Source organism: Anas acuta, chromosome 5, assembly GCF_963932015.1.
Source record: "Anas acuta chromosome 5, bAnaAcu1.1, whole genome shotgun sequence".
Taxonomy (NCBI): domain Eukaryota; kingdom Metazoa; phylum Chordata; class Aves; order Anseriformes; family Anatidae; genus Anas; species Anas acuta.
Window position 1 is genome coordinate 7,586,517 of NC_088983.1, and position 23,958 is coordinate 7,610,474.

Sequence of the window (23,958 nt, forward strand, 5' to 3'; positions counted from 1 at the left end):
TGTTTACTGAAATACATACATAAATGTAATTACAAATTGTCTGAAATGTTCATGTTAAATAGGGATTTTCTTTAACAGAATACAATTAATAAAGAAAATTGGAATGTATCTTTTTCCAGGTCAGTGCAAGAATTTTAATGACTGGTTCAGCAGCACTCAGCTGTCTTTGAAGGACTGCTTTGAACCCTCCGAAACAAAACAGGTGCTGGAAGAAAGACAGCAGAGGCTAAAGGTAAACTATTAAAACGTTATGATTTCTAAAGCTGGTTCTTCTTGAAATTTTACTTTTTTATGCTGAAGACTACTCTTGTAAGTGATTTCATACACTGTGCTTTGTAACTCGAGGCTGGAAGAACATTTAATGTAACATAAAACATTAAGACAATAAGTTGAATGAAAATAAAACTGAGTTAAAATTAAATATCAGTGTTTAAGTTCAGAGCATATTTGGGCAAGTAAGAGACAGGACAATAGTAAAAGTAAATGGACCCTGACCACATACTTCAGTGTGCAAATAGGCAGAAAGTCAAATATATCGAGATTAAAATGAAATTCTGACCCCCCACTGGATTCAAATGTGAAAAATTTGCATTCACTTAGTTATAGCCAGATTTTCACTCTTAACTCAGATAGAGTCAACAGACGAGATACAAAGGTTACAACATCTTCAAGAATCAATCGCAGTTTAGCAGAAGACATAGTGATGGCATTCCTAGATTTACACACTACTTTTGCCTATTTCTCTGTGGTTTTGTGCTGTAGAGAATAAAATAAATCAAATTGTCTTCTTTACCTCTTATTTTGCAAGCAAAAACTTTTCATATGCAGGCCAAATAATCAGCAAACTATAATTTAACATACATTCATGTCCAGAAACTGGAATTTCTGTAGAAAAGTTGGTGGAGATAATGGGTCAAAAACTCTTAAATGTCGTAGAGTCATGGAATGGTTTGGGTCAGAAGGGACCGTTTAAGATCATCTAGTCCAACACCCCTGCAGGGACATCTTTCACTAGATCGGGTTGCCCAAAGCCCCATGCAACCTCCTCGCCTTGAACGCTTCCAGGGATGGGGCATTCACAGGTTCTCTGGGCAGCCTCTTCCAGTGCCTCACCACCCTCTGAGTGACAAAATAGCTGCTTGTCAGAAGTGGGATTTGAACCCACGCCTCCAGGGGAGACTGCGACCTGAACGCAGCGCCTTAGACCGCTCGGCCATCCTGACAGTGCATTTCTGTTACACAGCAGCAAATTTCACAAATGCACGTTGTGTTTGTGCTCTTATTCAGCACTTCTTGACTTCCGATGGCAAAGACAGAGATATCCAAGAGGTTAAGACTTTATTGAATAAAGTGAAGCATTACTTGCCCAAAGCGAGCATTAACCAGCTTAACAGCCGTGTGAGAGATCAAGAAGCAGAACTACAGAGATTGATATCCAAATGTCAGAAACAGGAAAAGGAACTTGGTGCATCTCTGCAGCAGCTCAGTAGGTATGGAACTAATGTCAATTCTGGCATTTTAATCACAAATGATATAAAATGATTCATTATTAAACAGCCATAGTGAACAACAAACAACCCTGCTTTTTATTAAAGGTGATATTTTAATAAAGGTTAGTGAGTGTTTTGTTGTATGTTTCTAGTGTTTTTTCTCTTCATAGCAGAATCACTATTATGTAGGATCATATGCTTATGTGTTTCCTAGGAGCACCAGTTTATGTGTTTCAGTGACATGAACCAGGATAATTAAAACTATCCATAAGCTAAGTTTTAAGTAGAAGTCTGATCATGTGCTTGATATTTGGGTTACTTTTTCAGTAAAATACTGTTGTCATCAGGTTTTACTCATGCAATGCCTCTCATTTTGACTTGCACTTGTGTTTATTCTCTCTTCAGCCTTGAAGAAAGCAGCATTGTCTTGGAAGAATGGCTCATCACTCAGGAGGAAAAACTACAAGAGACAGAAAAAGATGAGACAAAACTTGAAGACTTGTATAAAACATTGTTAATGCAAAGGTACCATTGTCTTTGGGCTCTGCCTGAAGAAGATTGTTCCATGTTGTTACAAGAAATAGATGTTTGTTCATTTGTTGTGTTTTTCAGAGAAGAATTTGACTCCTTGGCTCAGCTAGCAAATTCCTTGAAGGAGGCTGGGCTGACAGAAGATGGAACCATTTTAGAAACTAGTGGTCTTATTAGTAGATATCATACATTAGTTACCAATGTAAGTGAAATGGTAGGGAATTCTCAGGGACAAGAAGTGGAAGGACAACATTTCGAAGAGCTTGCCCAGGATATGTCTAGCTGTATCAAAAGGCTTGAGAAGGCTGTTAATAACCTGAGGTCTCAGGAAAGTGAGTTGCCACCAGATGAAAGAAGTAATCAGATAAAGGTATTGTGTTAAATATATTCCTATTGCACTTCACAGCTCACTCATAATCAGAACAATGCTTGATGAGTCAATATGTTATGAAGGATACTGTGATTGCTTGTGGTTTTGTGGTTTGTTTGGTGTGCATCTGGTGTGAATATTTGATTGTTGTTTGTTTTTTGTTTGTTTATTTTTTGTTTGTTTGATTGTTTTGCATAGCTAATTAAGCACGTATGAGGAGATTTTCTGCAGTACCTCTGGGTGGAGCAATACTGAACTCATAGACCAAGAAAGTGTGCTTGTAGGCATGCATTTTCCCATCACAAACTACTCCAGAGGTGGAGAGAGAGGTCTGGTATAGTCGGGGCACCCGGAGAGCCTCCACAAAATGTGTAGATTCTTGAGTGTGTTGCAGTGCTCTAGGGCTGGGCTCCTGCACTGTCTACGTGGGCCTCTCTGGCCCCTACATCCTCTCTGCTGTCTCCTCCCTCTGATGAGTTAGGAGGTCTTCTAACAGAGTAGACAGAAATGAGGCTGCTCTGATTTACGTGTTTCTTTCAGTGGAAGGGGTAATACTGTGACAAATATATTTTCTTAAGATTTGGAACTATTCTTTTGTTTTGTTAGCCCGATAGCGCTTTTGTTTTATTGAGTAGAAAATAATTATTATATCTCAGCTTCATTATCCCAAGTTTTCTAAAATTAGATGATCTGTTTATATATTGGCTACGTGATATATTGGAAGATTGGAAGGAGAATTCTGTTTTCTTGAACAGTGGTGTACAAAGAATGAAAGATTTCATTGGTAATACCTTTTATTCTGTAACCAGAAATAGTTTTATTTGTACTGCTACTGCTTCTGCTTCTTGTCTAATACAGGAAATCACAGCTCTCAAAAATGCAGGAGATGTCAAAATACAGAGCATGGTAGCTCTAGGAGAAACCTTAATGAGAAATGAGAAAATTAAGAAGCCAGAGGTTCAGCAGACTATATCTGAGCTCAAGAACCAGTGGGAAAGCACCTGTCAGTTAGCCACTGAATATAGAAGGTAATGTGGAATTTGCCAAGGGGTGGCATGGCTCACGTTGCTATATTGATTTTCGTTTCTTCTTCCTGCACCAGTTGCATTGAATTTCTGTTCTTTGGGGGCAGAACAAGATACCTATGAAAGTACGTGTGCTTTAGTATTCTACAGAAGTGGGTCGCAGTTCGGATTGAACGGTCTTATGGGGTTTAGCCAGGACGTGTAAGGGGGTAGCAGGACAGCTGATGAGGTCTGCCCAGCTTGGCTCAGATTCTCTTCTGATACTGAAGCAGCTCTGCCAGTCTTTTATTTCCTGAAGATAGCTACAGAGCTAAAGCACTTGTTAATGCTATTTTTAAGAAGTTCTTTTACATTCACATTTCTAACTTGAAAAAGCCTCTTTACAAAATTTAAGCTAATGGCAAACTTCAAGTTATGAAATAAACTCTTCTTCTGAGCATCACATTTTTGGATCCTTCATTTAAAACTCTGGTATTAGTTTCAGCCACTGAGAATCGGTTGATTTCTGAACCGGTGAATTTCAAACATTCTATATATAAGTAACCTTATATGTGAAATGAATACTGAAGGAACAACAGGCTCTTACAAGATAGTCTAAATGCATCAGTCATGCAAGATACTAATAAAACCCCCTGACAGTCCTATCATGAGCTCTGATAAGACGGTTATAGCAGTTGGAAACTAATTGAACTCAGGCACTAATTGTATATGTCAGGCCACCATGGAGTGCACAGCTTTGTTCTCTTTAATTAAGATAAGTACAGACCTCTCATATTATGCAGTTATTTTCAGGGGAGTGCTTTGGAAATTTAAAATGCATCTATTAACCATTGCATTTAGGCAAGCAACTAACTGCTTTTTCCACATTAATTTTGTCATGTTTTTAAGGAAGAAATCCTTTACTGTGGGGGTGGTGAGGCACTGGTACAAATTGCTTTCTGTCATGTTCTGTTCATAGGCTGGTCAGGAAAGGCATTTTAGTGTCTGGCATTGTCATAACTGTGTCTGGTAGCCACACTGATTGTTTAAAACATGTCAGATGATTCCAGGTGTGTGGTGAAAACATAAACTGAAGTTCTCATTTTGCAGATGAGGACAGTTTCAAGATGTTTGTCTGCTATAACATCCTTGAATCACAGAATCACAGAATCACAGAATTTCTAGGTTGGAAGAGACCTCAAGATCATCGAGTCCAACCTCTGGCCTAATGCTAACAGTCCCCACTAAATCATATCCCTAAGCTCTACATCTAAACGTCTTTTAAAGACTTCCAGGGATGGTGATTCCACCACCTCCCTGGGCAGCCTGTTCCAGTGCCTAACAACCCTTTCAGTGAAGAAGTTCTTCCTAACATCCAACCTAAACCTCCCCTGGCGCAACTTTAGCCCATTCCCCCTTGTCCTGTCACCAGGCACATGGGAGAACAGACCAACCCCCACCTCGCTACAGCCTCCTTTGAGGTACCTGTAGAGAGCAATAACGTCACCCCTGAATGTTACCGTAGTTCAGTAAAATCACTGGGAAAATTGCTGTTGGGATCCATGGAAGCTAGAGTAGACCTACTGTATACTTTTTAAAAATGACCAGGGAAGGAATTATTAAAAATAAGTACTTCTGAGAATATTCAGTTGCCTTCTCTTATTACTGAGCACTCAGTGCAAGCAGTACAAGTGGCATTCAGAAGGAAAGAGCTCTGGCTATGCTGGATCCAATGTAACAGAACGCAGAGCACTCTCTTCACAGCATGTTGAAGGCAGGAAATGAGGTGCTCAGCACATCTGAAGAGATGCTCAGAACCTTGCAGCATTAGATTTGTGAACAGCAGAACACCACAGCTGATGCATCCAGCAGTGTGAAGCTGGAACAGAGAACTTATGGCGAGAGCGCTTAACATATGTGAGGCTATATTTTATTTGTCATTTGCCAAAAATACAAATCTCAGGGAGATCTAAGCTTTACTTTCCTCTTTTTTTTTTCCCTGTTGTACTTCATAGAATTATAACCAGACTGTATTTATTTCGGTTTGTTTGTGTGGGATCGTATTTTCAAATGTTGGCATTTAAGTTCCATCTGGAAAATATTGGAACTTCATCACTAAATATGAACGTGCAAATGTTACTTAATGGCCTTTAGTCTCACTAATTATAGTTGCATATTTCCTGTGGACAAACGCAACCTGTTCACCTTCAGTGAATCAGCGGGCATGTTTATAAAGCAAACAAATCAAGATCTAATGTCAAGATCAGCAAAGCAGGCACTGGATTGTGATAACACAACCCATATTGCATATGCTGGTTTTGTTCTCTGTATATTTGAAAGGCTCTCACCAGCACTCCCCCATCACCCCCACTTATACCAGATCAAAGTTTCACTTCAGAACATCAGGAGGCTGTCTTAAGAAGTTTTTCAGGTAAATAGGTTTGTAGTCATTCTGTAGTTCTGAAACAGAACTTCTGCTGCAATGAAGAGCTGAAAATACAGAGCATTAGCATCACTTCTCAGATGCTAGAAACTATAGGTTTATAGGTTGAGATTTAAGGCATATCTGAGAGAGTTAGTCACTTGTTCTGCATTTAAGTCCAGTTCAACAGAACTAACTGAAGTGTCTTTGATTTTCATCCCCTTGAAAATTCCAGTCTAAATCAGGTCATTAATTTAAAACCAAAAGAAAAGTATTTAGCATGCTGGTGCTCATTCTAATTGTTGACTTGCTCACAGTTTGACATTTTTTTTTTTAGGTAATGAATGAAGCATTTTTTAATACTATTAAAACCAATATTTTTTCTTAGCCCTCAAGAGCAACTTCAGCTCACCAGGGAGCAATATGAGCAAAGCAAAGAAAGTCTGAGACTGGCTCTGAATGAACTGAAGAAAGAGCAAGAAGAGATGGGTTTTGCCCTTCAGCCTGGTTTGCAGGAGAAGCAAGCTCAGTTGACAAGCTATGCCCATCTCCTGCAGAAAGCAAAAGATTTAACTTCCCAATTTAATGAATTGGAAAGTCAGGATCACCTACAGAGTTGCACAGAGAATCCCTACTTCACAGAGGAATCGTGGTTGGAATTAAAACACCAACATGAAAATCTGCTCAGCCAGCTACAGGTTGGAACCTCACTCTCTTTTCTTATGAGAATGTTCATGTAAAATGTCTGTTTGATTGCAGTTCTCACTGTTTGCCTGTAGTCTCATTCAACTGGCAATTTGATGGGTAAAACTAGGAGTGGTGAAAGTTCCTTTGTAAAAAGGATGGGAATTCCTCACTCTCTCTCTCTCTCTCCCTACTACCATGGGAAAAAGAGCACCAGAAGTTTGTATTTTTCACTGCCGCATGCTTTGCAGATGGCTAAATATTTAAATCAAATGAGAGCAAGGTAAGTGTGAAGAATAATAATTTACACCTGTATAAACAGATTTAGATAGCTTTTATATGAAGCATTTGTTCCAATGTTCTCCAAGCCACAGGATTTAGTTTTTTTTCCTTTTGGAAGGATGAATTACTTTTCTTGCATGTCGTTTGTTATTGGTTCCACCCAGTTTAGACCCAGTAATCTGCCTTTACACCCCTTGTGATGTTCTGCATCTATTTTTTCAACCATTTTGGATGGGAAACGTCCCTTTTACAAGTATATTCTTACAGATTGTGAACTCCTTACTTCTTGCTACTAATGAGGATTTTGTTCATGGTGAAGTCCATGGTGTGCTCGGAAGAAGGGAAGACATCTGTGCAGCTGTGGTTAACTGGATATTTTATGGAAAACAAGCAAGTGTTTTGCACTGATGATGTCCTGGAAAAGATCTGTCAGTCTGTGGATAAGTTATATTTGTGTGAATTAACAGTCTACTAATCCCTTTAACTCCTTGGTTTCTAGACCACAGTGCAGACATTGGAAAGACACGTTCAAGAGCACCAGCAGTTTCAGGATATGGTGACAGGCTTGAGCACTGAGCTAAAAACTCTCTCTGAAAAGCTTGCTGATTGTGGAAGTCCAGCAATGGAACAACCATCCTCTGAGCAAAAACAGTTGAAATCACAGGTACGTTGCAGGTTTTGCATCATGGAGAAACTGCATCTGTGCCCTGGGGGCTTATAGAAATAATCAGATATATAAAAGAGAAAAACTACTTGTGTCAAAGTGAAGAACTAAGAAACACTTATATAAAGTATATGTTGTGTTCCTTTTATAAAGATAATTGTAGGCCTGAAACCACTCTTAATGAACTTATTGGACCTTTACTGTTAATTGAACTGAAGGTAGAAGTGTCCTAACATCAATCATACAGACTTCATCAAATTTTAAGAAGTATCCTTAATGCATAGGTAGGCATTTTCCTGCAGTTTGGGAGAACTGAGTACGATCTTATACCTGTGAGTATAGGGAACTACTAAAAGCTGGAACTGTGACTCAGATACGGATTGCTGCAATTCCCCTTCCTCCAGAATTTGCTATGCTTCTAGCAAATTAAAAAAAAAATAAAAAAGAAAGAGTAATAGGAAATAGGAGAGGAAGCGATTAAACAATTATCTTTTTTAAAGTTGGGAAGATCACCATGCACCTCACAGAATGCTATCTGATTATCGTTGTCTTAATGCATATAGCTTCAGGTGCTCTCTGTTAGTATTTGACTTCTTGCAGCAAATAGGTCTTCCTGTACTTCTCAGCACAGTTTGTTGTTCACAGCAAATATTTATGATTTTCGTGATTGACTTTAGATCTTAGCATTAAGTATATTGAGTGAAGACATGTTTCAATAAAATGTTTTCTTCCTGTTTAAAGGAACAACAAGCACCTCTTAGTCGATTTGAAGACATGTTAAAGAAGATTTTGGTTTTAGCAGAAGCTGTTAAACAAAGCACTTCTTCACCAGGACAGAAGTTTATTAAGGATGAGATTGAAACACTTCAGAGTGAACATAGGAGTCTGGAAGAAAGACTTGAAAATGTCAAGCAAAAGGAAGAAAATATTTTCAGTGAAGCCCTTGAGTTAAAAGATGAGCTTGCTGATGAAATACAGATGGAGGATAAGACAGATACAATGCTAGAGAGAGAGATTCAGGTCACTTCTGATACTCCTGTTGCTACAGAAGAGAGCTTCACAACAGTAGAGTTTAAGGAGTGTTTGGAAATGCATAATGTGAGTATAGTTCTGACAGTAATGACAGTAGAAGACTTGTTAAAGAGACATCTGTCTCTCAAATGCCTTTTGTATATTGCATCCTACACTGCTTTTTTAACTTCATTGAATTTAAGCCTTCTGTAAATATATGTGTATAATTCAAAGCTGTGGAGAAGAACTCCCTAAGCTTGTTATATAAGTCTATTGGAAACTGCAACTTTCAATTTAAGCACAGATTGCTTATTAATTTTCTCTTGCAATGTAATTAGAACAGGTGTCCTTTGGAGAGAATAGGTGTATAGATAAGAAAATTACACATAGGCCTCAGTCACAAAAAAGCATAGTCCTTTCTTTTGCAGTAGTTTCAGAAGTTTGAGTGCTTCTTCAGTAAGACTTATATTTAGAACTGCAAAACAATATTTTTCCTGTTTGTTTTCATATGTTCAATTTTTTGCCATTTAGAGGTTTGATATTAAAATATATTTACAGTCACTGTCGTGGTTCCGCTCGAGTGGGCAGCCGAGCTCCACCACAGCCGCTCTCTCACTCCCCCTCCTCAAAGAGGAATGGGGAGAAAATATGTGAAAGGGGCTCAAGGATTGAGATAAGGACGAGAAAATCACGCAATAATTAGTGTAACGGGCAAACCAGACTCAGCATAAGAAGACAAATAGTAAGATTTATTGCTCATTACTAACAAGCTAGAGAAGTGAGAAACAAAGGAAAAAAACCAAAAGCACCTTCCCCCCCATCCACCCTCTTCCACCTCCTCCCCCCGAGCGGCGCAGGGGAACGGGGGAATGGGGGTTATGGTCAGTCTACAGCACTTCTTCTCTGCCGCTCCTTCTCGGTCACTCTCGTCCCCTGTGCTGTGGGGTCCCACCCACGGGATGCAGTCCTTGACGAACTGATCCGGCGTGGGCTTCCCACAGGCAGCAGCTCTTCCAGAACTGCTCCAGATATGGGTCCGTACCACGGGGTCCATCCCTCAGGAGAAAACTGCTCCAACCTGGCTCCCCTACGGGCAGCAGCTCCTGCCAGGTCACCTGCTCCTGCGTGGTCTCCTCTCCACGGGCTACAGGTCCGGCCCGGAATCTGCTCCGGCAGGGGTCTTCCACAGGCGGCAGCCTCCGTCGGTGCAGGGCCACCTGCTCCACCGTGGTCTCCTCCACGGGCTGCAGCGTGAAACCCTGCTCCACCGTGGTACTCCATGGGCTGCAGGGGGACATCCTGCTTCACCATGGTCCTCACCACAGGCCGCAGGGGACTTCTGCTCCGGCGCCTGGAGCACCTCTCCCCCTCCTTCTACACTGACCTTGGCACCTGCAAGGCTGTTTCTCACTCCCTTGACTCTCCCGGCTGCTGTGTGGCGCAGCGTTTTTTTTTCCCTGTCTTAAATATGCTCTCACAGAGGCGCAAAACAACATCGCTTATTGGCTCAGATCTGGAAAACAACGGGGCCCTTCCCAAACATGGGGCGGCTTCTAGATCTTTCTCACAGAAACCACCCCTATGGCCCCCTGCTACCAAACCTTGCCACGTAAACCCACTACAAGCAGGTTTTAAGTTATTTTATTTCTCTTAGGGTCAAGATGTAAATGGGAACGTGTCAGAGAAAGAAAAGAAAAATGATCCACTTTTGGAGGAAAGCAGTGTATTGTCGAACAGCCCATTACAGGGTATCCATCAAGGAAAGGACAAATTTGGGCAAACTGCACAGGTTCCTGACAAATATATTTTCATTCATGTCAGTGTATATATATGTGTGTCTGTCGAATAGAAACACCTGTTAAATTCCTTAAAATTTGTAGGCAGGCACAGTGTATGTATTGAGTGATTGAGATCAGTGGAACTGGTGATGTTAAGGGCATCTTAGGCCGTTTACACCATACATAACTTCACGTGTGCAAAGTTGAAGGGATGATTTGGAGAACTCCCTCATTGATATAATCATCCAGCAACAGCAGCTGCACGCAGAGATGACCATCAAAATATCAGAGAGGAATCCACCTGTACAGAGAATTCTGGAGAAGGAGCAAGGTTAATAGTTAGTGTTGCCAAATATGTCTAAGGAGAAACTATTACGATGGTGTTAAAAATCACATGTACACTTACTCCTGTTTGGTTTCTCCTGAAACTGTTTTGTAGTGATTTAAGGTCCTGAACTGGCAAACAAATCTGAGCAGACTGTCCCAAGAAGACTTCGGGTTTGGGTTACCTACGTTCATTAAGCTAGATTGAAGAACAAGTAAAAAGCTTGTGGAGTGCGATGTTCTTTGGTAGACAGATTTTGGACTGCGATTTTTACTGGTTGTAAACATTTTGTACTTTTCAAACTAGGAGGAGGCTGATAAAGGGAGCCCAAGTATGGACAAACATGACAGAGTCCAAGAAGACCTTCTGGACAGTGCGGTTCTGGGTGGTGAAGCAGAACTGGAAAGGCATCAGGATGGTGTTGGTACTGAAAGTGATGAAACAAGAAAGGAAACATGTCCAGTGGAGGTAAGTGGACATGAAATTACAGTGAGTGATTGAATTTTAGGGTGTATGTGTACAGTTTATTTGGAATGGTGATGATTCTACCAATAAATTAATAATAGAAGTTACACAAACATACTCAAGTTAAACTGAGGTATTTTTGCCTGATGTGTGGTATATGCAGTTAGTATACATTAACTTGCTGAATCCTTTCCTGTATGGAGGATTTTTTTTCATTACTGTGGGCTGCCACAAAATGGTTTTCTGAGGACATTGCATTCTAAATCACCTGGGCATTTTGTGATGCTTTTTAACAGTTATGCTTGAATACTGTTATTTTCCTTGAATCTCTTTCATTTATTTAGATATCTTATATATTTACTTTGCATGTATGAGGTTGCATTTGAAATGTTGCATCCTGTTTTGTGCACCCTGATAAATGTGCAATTTTGACAAACTGGAGCAGTGGTTAAGGGCTGGAGCCATGATGTATGGGAGGTCCTGCTGGAGATAAAAGGCTAATCTGAGGGTCTAGTTGCCATCGTAATCTCTCAGAAGGGTTGTTACAGAGAAGACAGAGCCAGACTCTTCTCATTTAGTTTTAGCAAACTGCCTGAGATATTGAAAATGGCATAGTCATGACAAGACAGAACACAATATGCACTCATGAACTTGCTGAGATTCAGGGTAACGTATCTCGTTCTGGGTTATGAGTGGACTACTTTCAGTGCATATCTTATCTGACTTGCAGCCAGTAGCTCAGGTAGCCAGTAGCTCTGCAGCACAAACAAGTCACCAGTTCTGTGCTCTCAGTCATGGACTTGCTGTAAGTATTTGACGTTCTTTGTTTTGGCTATGAATATCCTGCCTGGTAGTTGGCTGGGTGCCGAACCGCAGGCACTCTGTTTACAGTGCACGTACAAGACTGAAGCCTCAGGAGGAAGCTAAACCTTTTAAAAATGTATTCAAGGCTGCATCCAGGGGTACACAGTTCAAAGTCCATGCTTAGAATAATGAAGCGTGAACAGTGTAAGTTAGAGGAAGAACACTTGCAATCTGCAATTTTTACTAAAACTTATAACAAAATTATAGCACTACTTCTAAATGGTTTCCTTTGCCATAACCTTGCCCACAATAAGTTTGTGATACAATTATGGTTTTCCTCATTTATCTATAATCGTGGGCTTTGTAACTTTGCCATGTCAAGCACTGTAATTACTACTCAGAATGTTTGATTAGAGCTTTTATGTTACTTGTTTCTTTTATATATATATGGATATTTATATATATATATATAAAAGAAACAAGTATATATATATATACTTATATATATTTATATATATAAGTATATATATATTTATATATATTTATATATATATATTTATACTTATATATAAAATATATATATTTTATTATATATATATATATATTATTTATTTATATATAAATATATATATATATTTTTACAGAAAAATAATGAGAAGCTTATTGATGTCAAGAATCAATCCCACAAAGAAGACATGGAGAAGATTCAACAAACTGTGTGCCAGAAGAATGAAATCCTGAAATCTGCAGCAGCTGGGAATGAGGGTCTAGAATCAAACTTCCCAGTTTCTGCACATGAGGTAAACCATGTTCTGGTATTTCAAGTTGCATTTGTCAGTGTCACTGAATTTTTGTTACAGTGTGGGCTTCAGCTGAAGTTCTGTTATAAATGAAGAAGCAATTACTGTCACATCAAAATCAAGCCTATTGTATAGAGTTCTGCTTTATGTCCGCAGTAGTTTTGAACTTTCTTTGAAGTGCTCGCCACACATTTTTTTCAGTGGTTCTGTTTAAAAGAACAATATTGGTTTTCAGAATCATCATAATCAGGCTTTATTTAATGATATCCAGAGTTTCTCTTGAAATCGTTAATCAGTACAACTTTCCATGTTACTGTAGTTAGCTGTGATAGACTTTGCCATCATAAGGGAAATCAGGAAACTAAAATTCAAGGGCAATCCAGCATAAGAAAATAAATTAAATAAAATAAAGAATAATTACCTGAAGCTGCATGACTAACAAGGTATTTTACTAAATGACATTACTCTTAAAGAAGAATAGATTTAGTAAAGTTGTTCATCAGCAGTAGTGTTCCTAAGAATTCTCTCTGCTCTGTGATTGCTGATCTTTGGTCACTACATCCCTAAATTGAAGGTGAAGTCAGTTCTAGTCTTCATAATTAAATCTATAGTCAGGTTTGTAGCAGGTCTTACCTAGGACTCACACTTCTGCTGTTACTGGAAATCCCAACAGATTGACTGATTTGCACTTCTAAAAGTGATCTGGGGGAGGGTGGCAGTGTTTGTATTCAGAATCATAGTATGGTTGAGGTTGGAAGGGACCTGTAGAGATCATTTGGTCCAACTTCCCTTCTTAAGCAGGGCCACCTAGGGCAGGTTGCCCAGGACCATGTCCAGATGGTTTTTGAAGATCTCAAAGCATGGCGGCTCCACAACCTCCCTGGGCAACCTGTTCCAGTGCTCTGTCACCTGCACAGTAAAGACCTGTTTCCTCACGTTTAGATGGAGCATCCTGTTTTCCTGTTTGTACCCATTGCCTCTTGGCCTGCCACTGGGCACCACTGAAAAGACTCCATTTTCACTGCATTTTCACTCCATTTTCACTGCATCCTTGCTTCAGGTATTTATAAACATTAATGAGATCCTTCCTAAGACTCCCTTTTGTAGTCTAAAAAGTCCCAGCTCTCAGCCTCTCCTCAGGGGAGAGGTGCTCCAGACCCTTAATTATCTTTGCTTCCAATTGGAGAGATGTTTCCAGTATGTCCAGGTCTCTTTTTAATGAAGATGTTAAACAGGACTGGACCCAGTATTTACCTCTGGGGTACTCTGCTCATTGCTGGCCTCCAGCTGGGTTTTGCTTTTGCACCACCGACCACCACCTGCTGGGCCTGGCCATTCAGCCAGTTTTTGATCTGCCTCTGTGTCCCTTTGGACATTGCAAAGGGAGAGGAAGTAAGTTCTTCTGGTTTCCTGAGAAAGGTGTGCATGTCTGGATAAGAAAAAGGGATATATACTGTGGCCTACACCCTAGCCTGAAGTCAAAGTCACGTTTGGCACATACCCCAGCATTGACAGGTTCCCACAGGCCTGCACCATGAAAAGTTAGCAGAGGGGCCCTGAGTTTTTACCTGCAGGACATCTTTTTTTTCTGAGTGTCAGGACGCTTACTTTATGCGTTTTGATGTGTTTATACTTTAGTCTGGTAAAGTGGATTTCTTCCTCACTCTGTAATAGCTAGCTGAGTTTTTCTGCTTCAGTTCTATGGCACTTCAAAGTCTCTTAAGATGAAATCTTAAATTTGAATTGACACAACTGTTACAAATGTGTACACAGAGAAATGGAAAAGTTGTTTGACTATTTCATGAGTGAGCCCCTTCAGTTTTGACTGAAAGTAACCAGAAGAATTCAAATAATTAGAATTATTCTGTTCCGGTAATGTCTGCAATGTGCTGCATGAATCCCACACCTGGAAGCAGGTACATTCTGGATAGCTCATGACCCGCAGAGAGACAGAGGACTGTGACAGTTAAGAAGTGATAAGGCAGCAGGGACAGCTGGCTGCTTCCTAGTAAAACAGTATATAAAGCATCAGTATAGAAATATTTATTATTGCTCATTTTAAACGTTGGTACCATGAAGAAGCTCACACTGTAGTCATATCTCTGTGTTTGTATGCATTCACTCACGTGGAGTCTATGCCTGGAACAGATGGCAGTTTATACCATAGACAGTTACTGGGGAATGGGCACACAGAAAGAATTTTAAGATACTGCTGTGTGATCCAGATGAGTCTTTGACATTTTATTTATGTTGTTTTCCACAATAGCTGAAGGTGATTTATGTGTTATATCTGAACTGGGGCTAGCCAAGAGCATCCACTTAGGCAGCAACCTTAGCTGATGGGCTGTTAAACTTGGCTATACCCCCAGTGGCTTGTCCTTCTGTCATTGTGAGACTTGATGGCAATGCCAGGGAATGGCTCTGGAGCCCGCCAGTCCCTTTCTTCCCACTCCAATTGAGAGATGGCTCCCTAATGCCTCTCATCTTACCTCTAATTTTGAATAGAACTCACAGCCGGCACAGTAATGGTTTTGTGTCCCAACCAAGCTTCTTCATGCATGAGTTGCCCTGTGAAGAAAAGTAAAATATATGGTCCCAGTGAAGGGCACAGCAGTATATTGATGCAGGTGCTGACTAGAGTTTAAGGAGAGATTAAATACCCATTAATGTGTGAGGCAGAGGGGGACAAGACAAGATAGATCTGCGAATTTGAGTTATCAGTAACAGAGGTGGCTGCAGGAAGGATGTTACTTAAAGGTGGGGATGTCAGAGTTTCAAGCTCCCAGTGATGAACAGAGATTTCACAACTGTCTGAACAGTGCTGTCAGGCCAGAATGACTCTGGGGTAGTGATGGAGGGCCCAGCCTGTGGGTCCTGGGTGATCCACAGGGGCTATGGGGGAAGCAACAACAGGATTTAATCATGGTTTATGAACACGAGGCAAAGTGTTGCAGTCAGAAAACTTACTGTTTTAGGAATTCTTCAGAAGTAAAAATACTATTTTGCATTGCAGAAAGAAGGTGCAGCAGTGGTTGTCCAAAAGGAACTACTTCCTGGAGTGCAAGTGAACACAGAGTACTTTGAGGAGGAACAAAAGGTCAATGAGCTGAAAAATGAAGTGGCTGAACTGGATATTGTGCTCATAAATGAACAACTGAAAGAGCTGGAGGTATGGAAATTTCAAAGCCATTCCTCATTGTTAACGTAGTGAAACACTCACAGAAGTGTGATTCACTCAGACAACACAAAATTGTTGTATATTACCTTGACCAAGGTTTGACTCTGTGTTAGACAATTTGCATAACAGGTAATCTCCAAAGACTGCCTTTATGCAGATATGTCCATGTGAATGCCATCTTTTGTACTGCTCTTTTAGACTGTGCTAGTAATTATAATGCAGCTATGATTGCGTATGTGCTTCTGTAATGTGCACAAGCATGCGTGCTCTTTACATTTGACCAAGCAAGCATATGTATGTGGATGTATCAGTATCTAACTGTATTTTGTGCTGAAAGTGGTTAAAATCCTATTCTAATCCTATTTCTATGGTGGGTTTGATTTTTAGAATTTGCAGACAGAACTGGAAACATGGAAAGCAAAATCTTTGAGTCAAGAAGCATGTCCCAATGCAACAGGGTCGAACAGTGAAGAGCTGCAAACTCCAGAGCCTGTGGTGCCCTGCTGGGACAGGCTGCTTCAAGAACTAGATGCTGTTAAGGCAGTAAAGCAACAACAGTACTCTTTAGTTAATGAGTACCAGAAAAACCTTTCTGCTGCTCAGTCCTCGATGAAAAATTTGTCAACAGAAAAAGATAACATAAAAATGTAAGTATAGTTGAGGGGTTCTGTTAATAGGTAGCAGAACAAATATGATCCTTAAATTAATAGTACTGATGCAAGTAGTCTAGACTGAACTTCATGCCATGCTCCAGTAATGCTGACACACAGAGTGTTTTACCCATCTCGTTAATGTTAGGTAGCAGAACTCACATAGGTTTGTAAGGTGGTATTAAAACTGCATCTAAAGCATTTAAACAGAAGTATCAGTGGTGGTTGCAATATCTCCTCATTTTATTTTTTAGGCAAAACAAACAAATGATTGCTGTGCTGAATACCTACATGAGTGCTGCATTAAAATACTTTTGCAAAAATATGTCAGATATGAAATATTATATATTTTTTTAAAATGAATAAGCTAGGAAAGTGAAGCACTGTTTCTTTTTAAGGACTCATTAATTCTAATTTTTTGCCAAAGGTAACCAATGCACACAAAATATTTAGTACATTTTATAAATTAGCCTTCAAAACATGGAGCTAGCCTATCCATCACAATTATCTATCACATTAATTAGAAAACCTTTAAAATGACTTGTGAAATTGTTAATTTGTGGCAAAGAGATTGGAAAGAATTGAATAAAAATGTAGCTGCGAAGTATATTTTAGGTGGTAATTTCAGAATACTCTTGGAAATAAAGGAGAGGTAAGTTACACCTCCAGGTTAATCCTGAATGAATGAGAATGTTTGAAATTTTTCTTCTAACTACCTTTAATTTTAGTTGTAAATTAGAAATTACTATAAAATGATGTTAATTCACTTAGAGATGACTTAACACTATTGATTTTTAAAAAGTGTTAGGAAATGGCATATTCTTTATTAGTACATTTGTTAGAATTAGTACATATTTGTTAGAATGTTTGTGAGAGAATGATAATATATATGATTAAGTGAATAAAGTGAGTGAATCATTTTCTGTGTGATAAAATTCTCTTAAAGTATGTGTAGTCTGTGTTTTGGCAGTTGTGTTTTTTTTTTGTTGTTGTTGTTTATTTAAACCTGTTCTTATTTTTGGCAGGGGTCCTATGAATAACACAGTTCTTCTGGAGAAAATTAAAGCATGTGTACAGGCATTACATAAAGAGAGAGATGTCTTAAACCAGCTGAAAGCTCAGCAAGAAAGTTTATCTCAGCATTTAACATGCATGGATAAAGTGTTAACAGCAAGCCAAATGAGGCAACTGGAACAATGGTGGCAACACATGGAACAAACTGTGCAAAAGAAGCATGATCAAGTGGTGGCAGAAATCAATGAATTTAACCTGCTTATGAATAAAGCACAGGATATTCAGAGACTGATACAAGAACAGTATTTACAAACAGAGTTACATTCCTCGGCTGGAGAAAAAGTCAATTACCCTGTAGTTTGGACCACAGAGCTACAGGACATTAAACATGGTCTTTCTCTATTAAAAAGAAGGATTGAACTGCAAATGAAAAGAATTTGGAGTGATCAAGAAAAGATGGCTTTGGAGAACTGTATACATGATTTGCAGAGCAAACTGGAAACATTATCAGAGCAACAAACGCCTCAAGAGGATGTTCAGATCACTGGTCCTGCTCTGAAGAAACAAGAAATGATGAACAAGCTGAAAGAAAATATTTCATGGGTAAAAGATTCACTGTCCTCTCTTGATCAGAAAGCAGCACTTTTCCCCAGTGATGTTAAATCACAGATCAGAAATTGTGAGCTTATGAGGACTGAAGTTCTAGACAGAGAGCCTGTGATTAAATCACTGGATAAGGAGCTCCAGCACATCATTCCCAGCTTGAAGCCAGAGGAGATCTCTGATATGACCTTCCTCCTACAAGCATTACAGAATTCATACAAGGCTCTGGTTTTAAAATCAGTTCAAAGACTACAGCACCTAGAGCTCCAGCTGGAGGAGAGGCAAAGACTTATTGCAGAAATAGAAAAAGTTCACTGTCAGCTTCGAAATGCTGAGACACTTGCCAGGCTTGACACGAACCAAACCAGCACATGGTCAGAATTAGCCGATCAACAAGCCATTTTAAAGGAGATTTTAAAGGACATACAAGAGATAGATGGGCTTATCTCATCCCATTGTAAAGAAAGTCAGGTCACGGCTGGGGAACTGAGCCTATCTGAACAATTATTTTTGATTGACCAATTAAGAAGTCTGAAGAATAGAGCAAGGAAGACACAGAGGCAAATTCAGAATAAATGTCATGAAGTGGGAAAAAAAATAGCAGTTTACAGAGAGTTTGCTGAAGGAATAACTTCATTGCAACAAGATCTTAATGACCTACAGTGTGGTGAAGTCAACCTGGAAGATAAATTACTAGGTGCTACACAAGAAGTGAAGAATAAATGTAAAGCACTTAAAGAAAAAGTAGTATGTTTTCAGTCTAATTTGTCACAAATGATGAAGTACAAAGAAATCTTTGAATGCATAGGTCTAAACTGGGATTCACAGCAGCTGGATGAATTGCATGAATTGCAAACTCAATTTTTAAAAATTAAAAATAAAATTAAAGGGAAGCTAATACACTTTGATAATGTTGTTAGGGAATGGGATAATCTTCATTCGTTGCTAAATGAAATCTGGACTATGACATCCACTGTAAGAAAAGAAGCTAGTAAGCTAAATGATAGTTCTAGCTCTTCTCCTGCTGAAAATCTTGTATCTGCACAAATACTGCTTCAGACAGTTCAACAAATTTTATATTTAACGCAAGAGGTAGAAAATCAAATAAACAAAAATGAAGTTTTTGATATTCCATTCAAAGAATCTAAGAGGCAAGAAATACAGAGCCTGAAGAAAGATGTTGAGGAATTGATTCAGCTTCTTCAAAACTTAATCTCTAGTCTCCAGTGTGTAAATAAGGAAGATATCCAGAATGAGGTAGAGCGTATATTCCACACCATAAAGCATATTCAGTTAGAGCTCCAGCAGCCACTTCTAGTAGACATGAAAATGATGCAATTTGAAAAGATGCGATGGGAAGCAATTCAGAATATGATGACAGCAGAGTTTTCTGCAATTAAATATCTAATGGAAAAAGAGAGGGAAAATGAAGAAGAAAAATCTCTTGCTGCTGATATAGAAACAAAACTGAAAACACTGCAAGATCATGAACTACAACTGAAGACAGACATCGCTTCCCGTGTTGTAAGTACATTTAATAAAAGTAAGGTATGGCTGTATGTCTTCTCCTAAGAATTGGATTAGATGCCTGAGACTGCAGTGTTTGTATTTTCCTATTTACATTTTCCTTTTACTCTTATAACTGAATTGGACCAATATGTTCTCTGCATTGGTGAGTATGATGGGAATCGTGATAAGAAATTAAAGATACAGACAAAATTAGTTGTATTCAGTTTAATTATAATCCTGACTGTGCCCAAGAGATCAGTGGATACGAATGAGGAAATGTGATGTAATAGCTGATAACAGGGGAAGGGACTTAGTGATCCTGATGTATGTAGTGATCCTGCTGCCACATTTCGTTTGAAGCACAATGCCAGAATTTCTCTGCCCTGTGGGAATCCCAAGAGCTGGCCAAGTCACACATCATTCTGTGTGTAATTAAATATAAGAGGGCTTAGTGAAAAGCATTTTGGCAAGTCATAGTTGGGAGGTAGCCTCTGGAGCAGATTATAATCACCAGTATGTGGATTTTCCTTGTACAGGACGTGTACTTCCATTTCCGTAATGTATCCTATCACTCTCGTGTCTTAACCATCCTTCACTCCGGAGTTTTCCAGAATTGGTAGTTCCCTTGTATCCCCCGTCCCTGTGTTTGAGAGCTATCAGTCCACATGTTATTGCACCACTGTATGACTACCTAGGTAGCAGAGTGCATTTGTCATGTGTCACCTCAGGCTGCTTCTGGGAGTTTTGGTCTCAAAGATAACCATGTGTGAAATTCTGAGAAACCATCTGGTCATTCAGAGGAGCACAGCAATCTTTCTTGATTGTTCTTTTTTCTTTCTAACACTTTCAGAGTGATCTGCAGGATGCATGTAAGACTAGTGAGCTTTATACTGAGGCTGTTCAGAAGGCTGCCAAGATCCTTGAGGACTATGAAGCTCAAGTATACTCTGCCACAGCAGAGCTCGTTACCTCAGATGAGGCCTGTCAGACCCCACAGTGGAAACAAGAAGGGTTTGACTCTGCAGTGGCTGACATAGAAAAGTTGGGCTCCAAGCTGAAAAACCTAGTGAAACCAGAAGACAAAATAAATCTGGAAAATACTTTAAGAGAACTCGTCAATAAGAGTTTAGCATTAAGGGAGAAGGTTCAGAGAAAGGAAGCTGATGAACAGAGGTAGGTTCATATTCCTAGATCATATTCCTTACTATGATGATAAATGCAGTCTAGTCTTCTTTCTTCTCTGATAGAACCAGGTAATTCAGTAGGAAGAGCTGTAAGGAACTCAGTTTTTCCCAGTTGTGATTGTGATGGGAGGAAAATTACCAGATAATAATCATACTGCTAATAATTTACAGTGCAATCATTTTTAGTATATTCCAGAAGATATTCATGGAGCTGGACTGAATGTTACATGGTATAAGAATAAGAAGAAAGTGTATTTCCATAGTCTCTAGTTCAGTGCAGGTGCAAGTTAGAACAGTTTTCAGAGGGCCCTATGTCCATGTCTTCTATGAACTGTTCTTACAACTTGAGAAAATCAAGACCGAACAACACAGGCCATAGCCTCCTTTCAAATATAGATACAGAAGAGATCTGAAGAGCCTTCAGATAAATGTACAGAACGAGTTTGGGAGATATAGTAAGGATTTTTAAATTGCTTGCTGATGACCCAGTGCTTCTGATTCTGTTGAGCATAATCTTAAAATGTTTTATAATCGAAGAATTGGATGACTTTGAAGGCTTTGGTAATAGGAAAGAGATGAGAAGCAACAGAAATAAGAAATTGAAGCTGTATGCATCACACACTGTAGGGACAAATGGGATGTGTGTTACAAACTGAGAGCTCAGTTTTGGGAATCTCTGAGGAGGATGGAAACAAAGAAAATTAAGGTTGGCTATTTGGCACATGTATGGTATACATACCTATATTTCTTTAACTCTGAAGCATTTGTACATGAAGCTCTATAGTGGCTCAAATTTTGGACCTGAAGTGTGTAAAAAATGCTAATTGAAGAAAAATTTGAAAATAATTAGTAATGACTACTAATTGCAAAGTTTGTTTATTTATTTTTATTCTAGTAGGCGTTATGGTTGGAGAGACAAGTAACCACAAATTTTTATTGGTCTGATAATTGTTTCCTACAGGTATTTCGAAAAATACAAAAGATATACAGAAAGCAAAGATAAGGTGCGTGATGATCTTAACAAACTGGAAAAGATGCTTATGCAGTCTTTGTCCCAAATACCGATGTCTTATAAGGAAGCTTTGGAGAACTTAGAAGAAAGCAAGGTAAGAGAGGCTCTGAAGAACTTGAGAAACTCATGCAAAACTGTGGTACAGTTATTTCTTACATTGCTATTGCTTTCCCTCAGATGGAAAAGTCTTCCTGTTTCCTCAGCCAGGACTCTCTTACTTCTTCCCTATGATACTTCTGCTATAATGAACCTCTCTGCCGTCTACTCTTGTAGTACTCATCATATTACCGGCTCTGTATATTACATAACTGTAACTCCAGCTCATTCCTTTCCCTTCCAAATAACCATAAAGTGAAAGTAACCTAGTATTTTGTGCACGCTGTTCTTCTGATGGTTTTGCTTGTTTTATTTACCCTAACTTTCTTTACAGTCTTACTCAATGCAGAATTCCTTCATTAAAACTTTATTTAGCCAGCTCAGTGGAGTGATAACCATTTTAGTAGAGGATCCTGTATTGTTTTATTTATTTGCTTGTTTATTTTTCATACAAGATTTTAGTCTCCAACATTGACTCGGCTAAAGATGATCTTGTGAAGCTAAGGCAGATCTCAGGAGAGCTGATGAGATTACGCAAGGGAAATGACAGGGCCCTGGGCAGGATTGTAACAGCGCTGTGGGAAAATTGGCTGTGTTTGCTTGAGGCAGCGAAGGAGCTGGAAATTAACTGTGAAGAACTAAAACAGGAATGGAAATTCATCAGTGAAGAGGTGAGTTGATTAACACACTGCAAGTTTGGTGGAATGTGGTAGAGCTGGGATTGTCATATAGTAAAACTACATGTTAAGGTACTGAGATCAAAACAGAACATCATTTCCTACCCACTGATCAGCCAGTTAACCTCCAGACTTTCTTGAAGCTGGAGTCAAATATGACAGGGATATTTATAGAATAAATTCCATGAACCTAGCATCACTCTGTGTATAGTTAGGTGCTTTGTTAGAGCAAACTCAAATGTTCTGGCACCCTTCAGATTTTCAAACTATCTGGCTGTGCAATTCCCAGTATTTAGCTATGTGCATGAGTAAATGAATAATGTGACTTAAGGTGATGGAATAAAAAAGCGTTTTATCTCATTCTTTGGCATGCTGTTTACTTAGCTGGAACGAGAAACAATAATTCTTGATAAGCTCCAGGAAGAACAGCCAGAAAGCCTTAAAGAGAAAGAAAAGGCCAACAGAGAGGAACTAGTAGAATTACTAGATTTTGTGAACTCATTTGAGGAAAACATCAACCGGCAACAGCTCCTCTTACTCTTACTTCTTCACCGAATAAAGAACATCCTGAATACATCTGAAAATTCTGAGGCAGAAGCTGTCCTTCCTGCCTTATGTGAGATAAAGACAATGCAGGACCGCTGTAAAAAGTAAGTGGTGGAAAATTTTTGTGGAAGTTATGACATATGACTACTTAGGAGCACAGCATTTTTTTGTTTATTAAAGAATATGTGGAAGGTGTAGTATATTTAAAAAGATAATAAAATAATAAAAGCCCTACTGGGTCAGACCAGTGGTCCACCTAACAGATCTGCTGTCTCTAGCGTGGGCAATAGGAGATACTAGCTGGGGAGAAGACCTGAGCCTGGCCATGTCATGTGTGGGCTGCAACTGTTGTTCAAATATAGAAGGAATCAGAAGGGTTGATGATTCATTGTGGAGGCTCCAAGTGCACCTCTCCATGTGCACCTGAATGAGATGTGTGGGAAAATCAGACCTGGCACGTTTTGCCCAATGCAACTTTTACCTTACTGAGTGCTACAGTTTAAAATTTACCACAAAAGGTTTTTGCAAATCTGTGACTGCACTCACCATTTTCCATGCCTACTTTTTGACATGGAAATCTTTGTTAATGTCTTTTTCTCTGCCAGGGTTTTCAGACTCCTGAGATTTTGAATTCTGTTTTCTCTAACATCATTCCTGGCACATACCGTCTGGTTTGATTTACCAAACATACATTGGTTAGCAATATCTGAAGACTCACTTTTGAAGAAACTGAAGCAGTAAAGGGCAGAAACTGGGAGATTTAGTTACAGAAAATAATATCAAAATACAGGCAAATGTGGTTCTGGATATATATAACAATTTCTGTATTAAGCATGTTCTTTGATAAGCTCTACTCAGT

General features: G+C 39.2%; 1 protein-coding gene and 1 non-coding gene across 8 annotated transcripts in view; one reads left to right on the top strand and one right to left on the bottom strand.

Moving 5' to 3' along the window:
- Positions 1 to 23,958, top strand: part of SYNE2 (spectrin repeat containing nuclear envelope protein 2) — a 189,988-nt gene that overhangs the window by 64,795 nt on the left and 101,235 nt on the right. For all 7 annotated transcript variants that reach the window (XM_068682523.1, XM_068682516.1, XM_068682522.1 and 4 more), the window contains exons 37-54: positions 120 to 232; positions 1,288 to 1,490; positions 1,896 to 2,015; positions 2,103 to 2,391; positions 3,250 to 3,419; positions 6,206 to 6,515; positions 7,283 to 7,447; positions 8,189 to 8,545; positions 10,113 to 10,247; positions 10,868 to 11,029; positions 12,475 to 12,630; positions 15,644 to 15,799; positions 16,196 to 16,455; positions 17,484 to 19,599; positions 20,435 to 20,757; positions 21,730 to 21,874; positions 22,332 to 22,547; positions 22,938 to 23,203. In XM_068682523.1, coding sequence (XP_068538624.1) covers positions 120 to 232; positions 1,288 to 1,490; positions 1,896 to 2,015; positions 2,103 to 2,391; positions 3,250 to 3,419; positions 6,206 to 6,515; positions 7,283 to 7,447; positions 8,189 to 8,545; positions 10,113 to 10,247; positions 10,868 to 11,029; positions 12,475 to 12,630; positions 15,644 to 15,799; positions 16,196 to 16,455; positions 17,484 to 19,599; positions 20,435 to 20,757; positions 21,730 to 21,874; positions 22,332 to 22,547; positions 22,938 to 23,203 — 5,662 coding nt within the window. The remainder of the gene's footprint in view (positions 1 to 119; positions 233 to 1,287; positions 1,491 to 1,895; positions 2,016 to 2,102; positions 2,392 to 3,249; positions 3,420 to 6,205; positions 6,516 to 7,282; positions 7,448 to 8,188; positions 8,546 to 10,112; positions 10,248 to 10,867; positions 11,030 to 12,474; positions 12,631 to 15,643; positions 15,800 to 16,195; positions 16,456 to 17,483; positions 19,600 to 20,434; positions 20,758 to 21,729; positions 21,875 to 22,331; positions 22,548 to 22,937; positions 23,204 to 23,958) is intronic.
- TRNAL-CAG (transfer RNA leucine (anticodon CAG)) lies at positions 1,141 to 1,223 on the bottom strand. Its single transcript has one exon. It is a non-coding gene; the product is annotated as a tRNA-Leu (tRNA).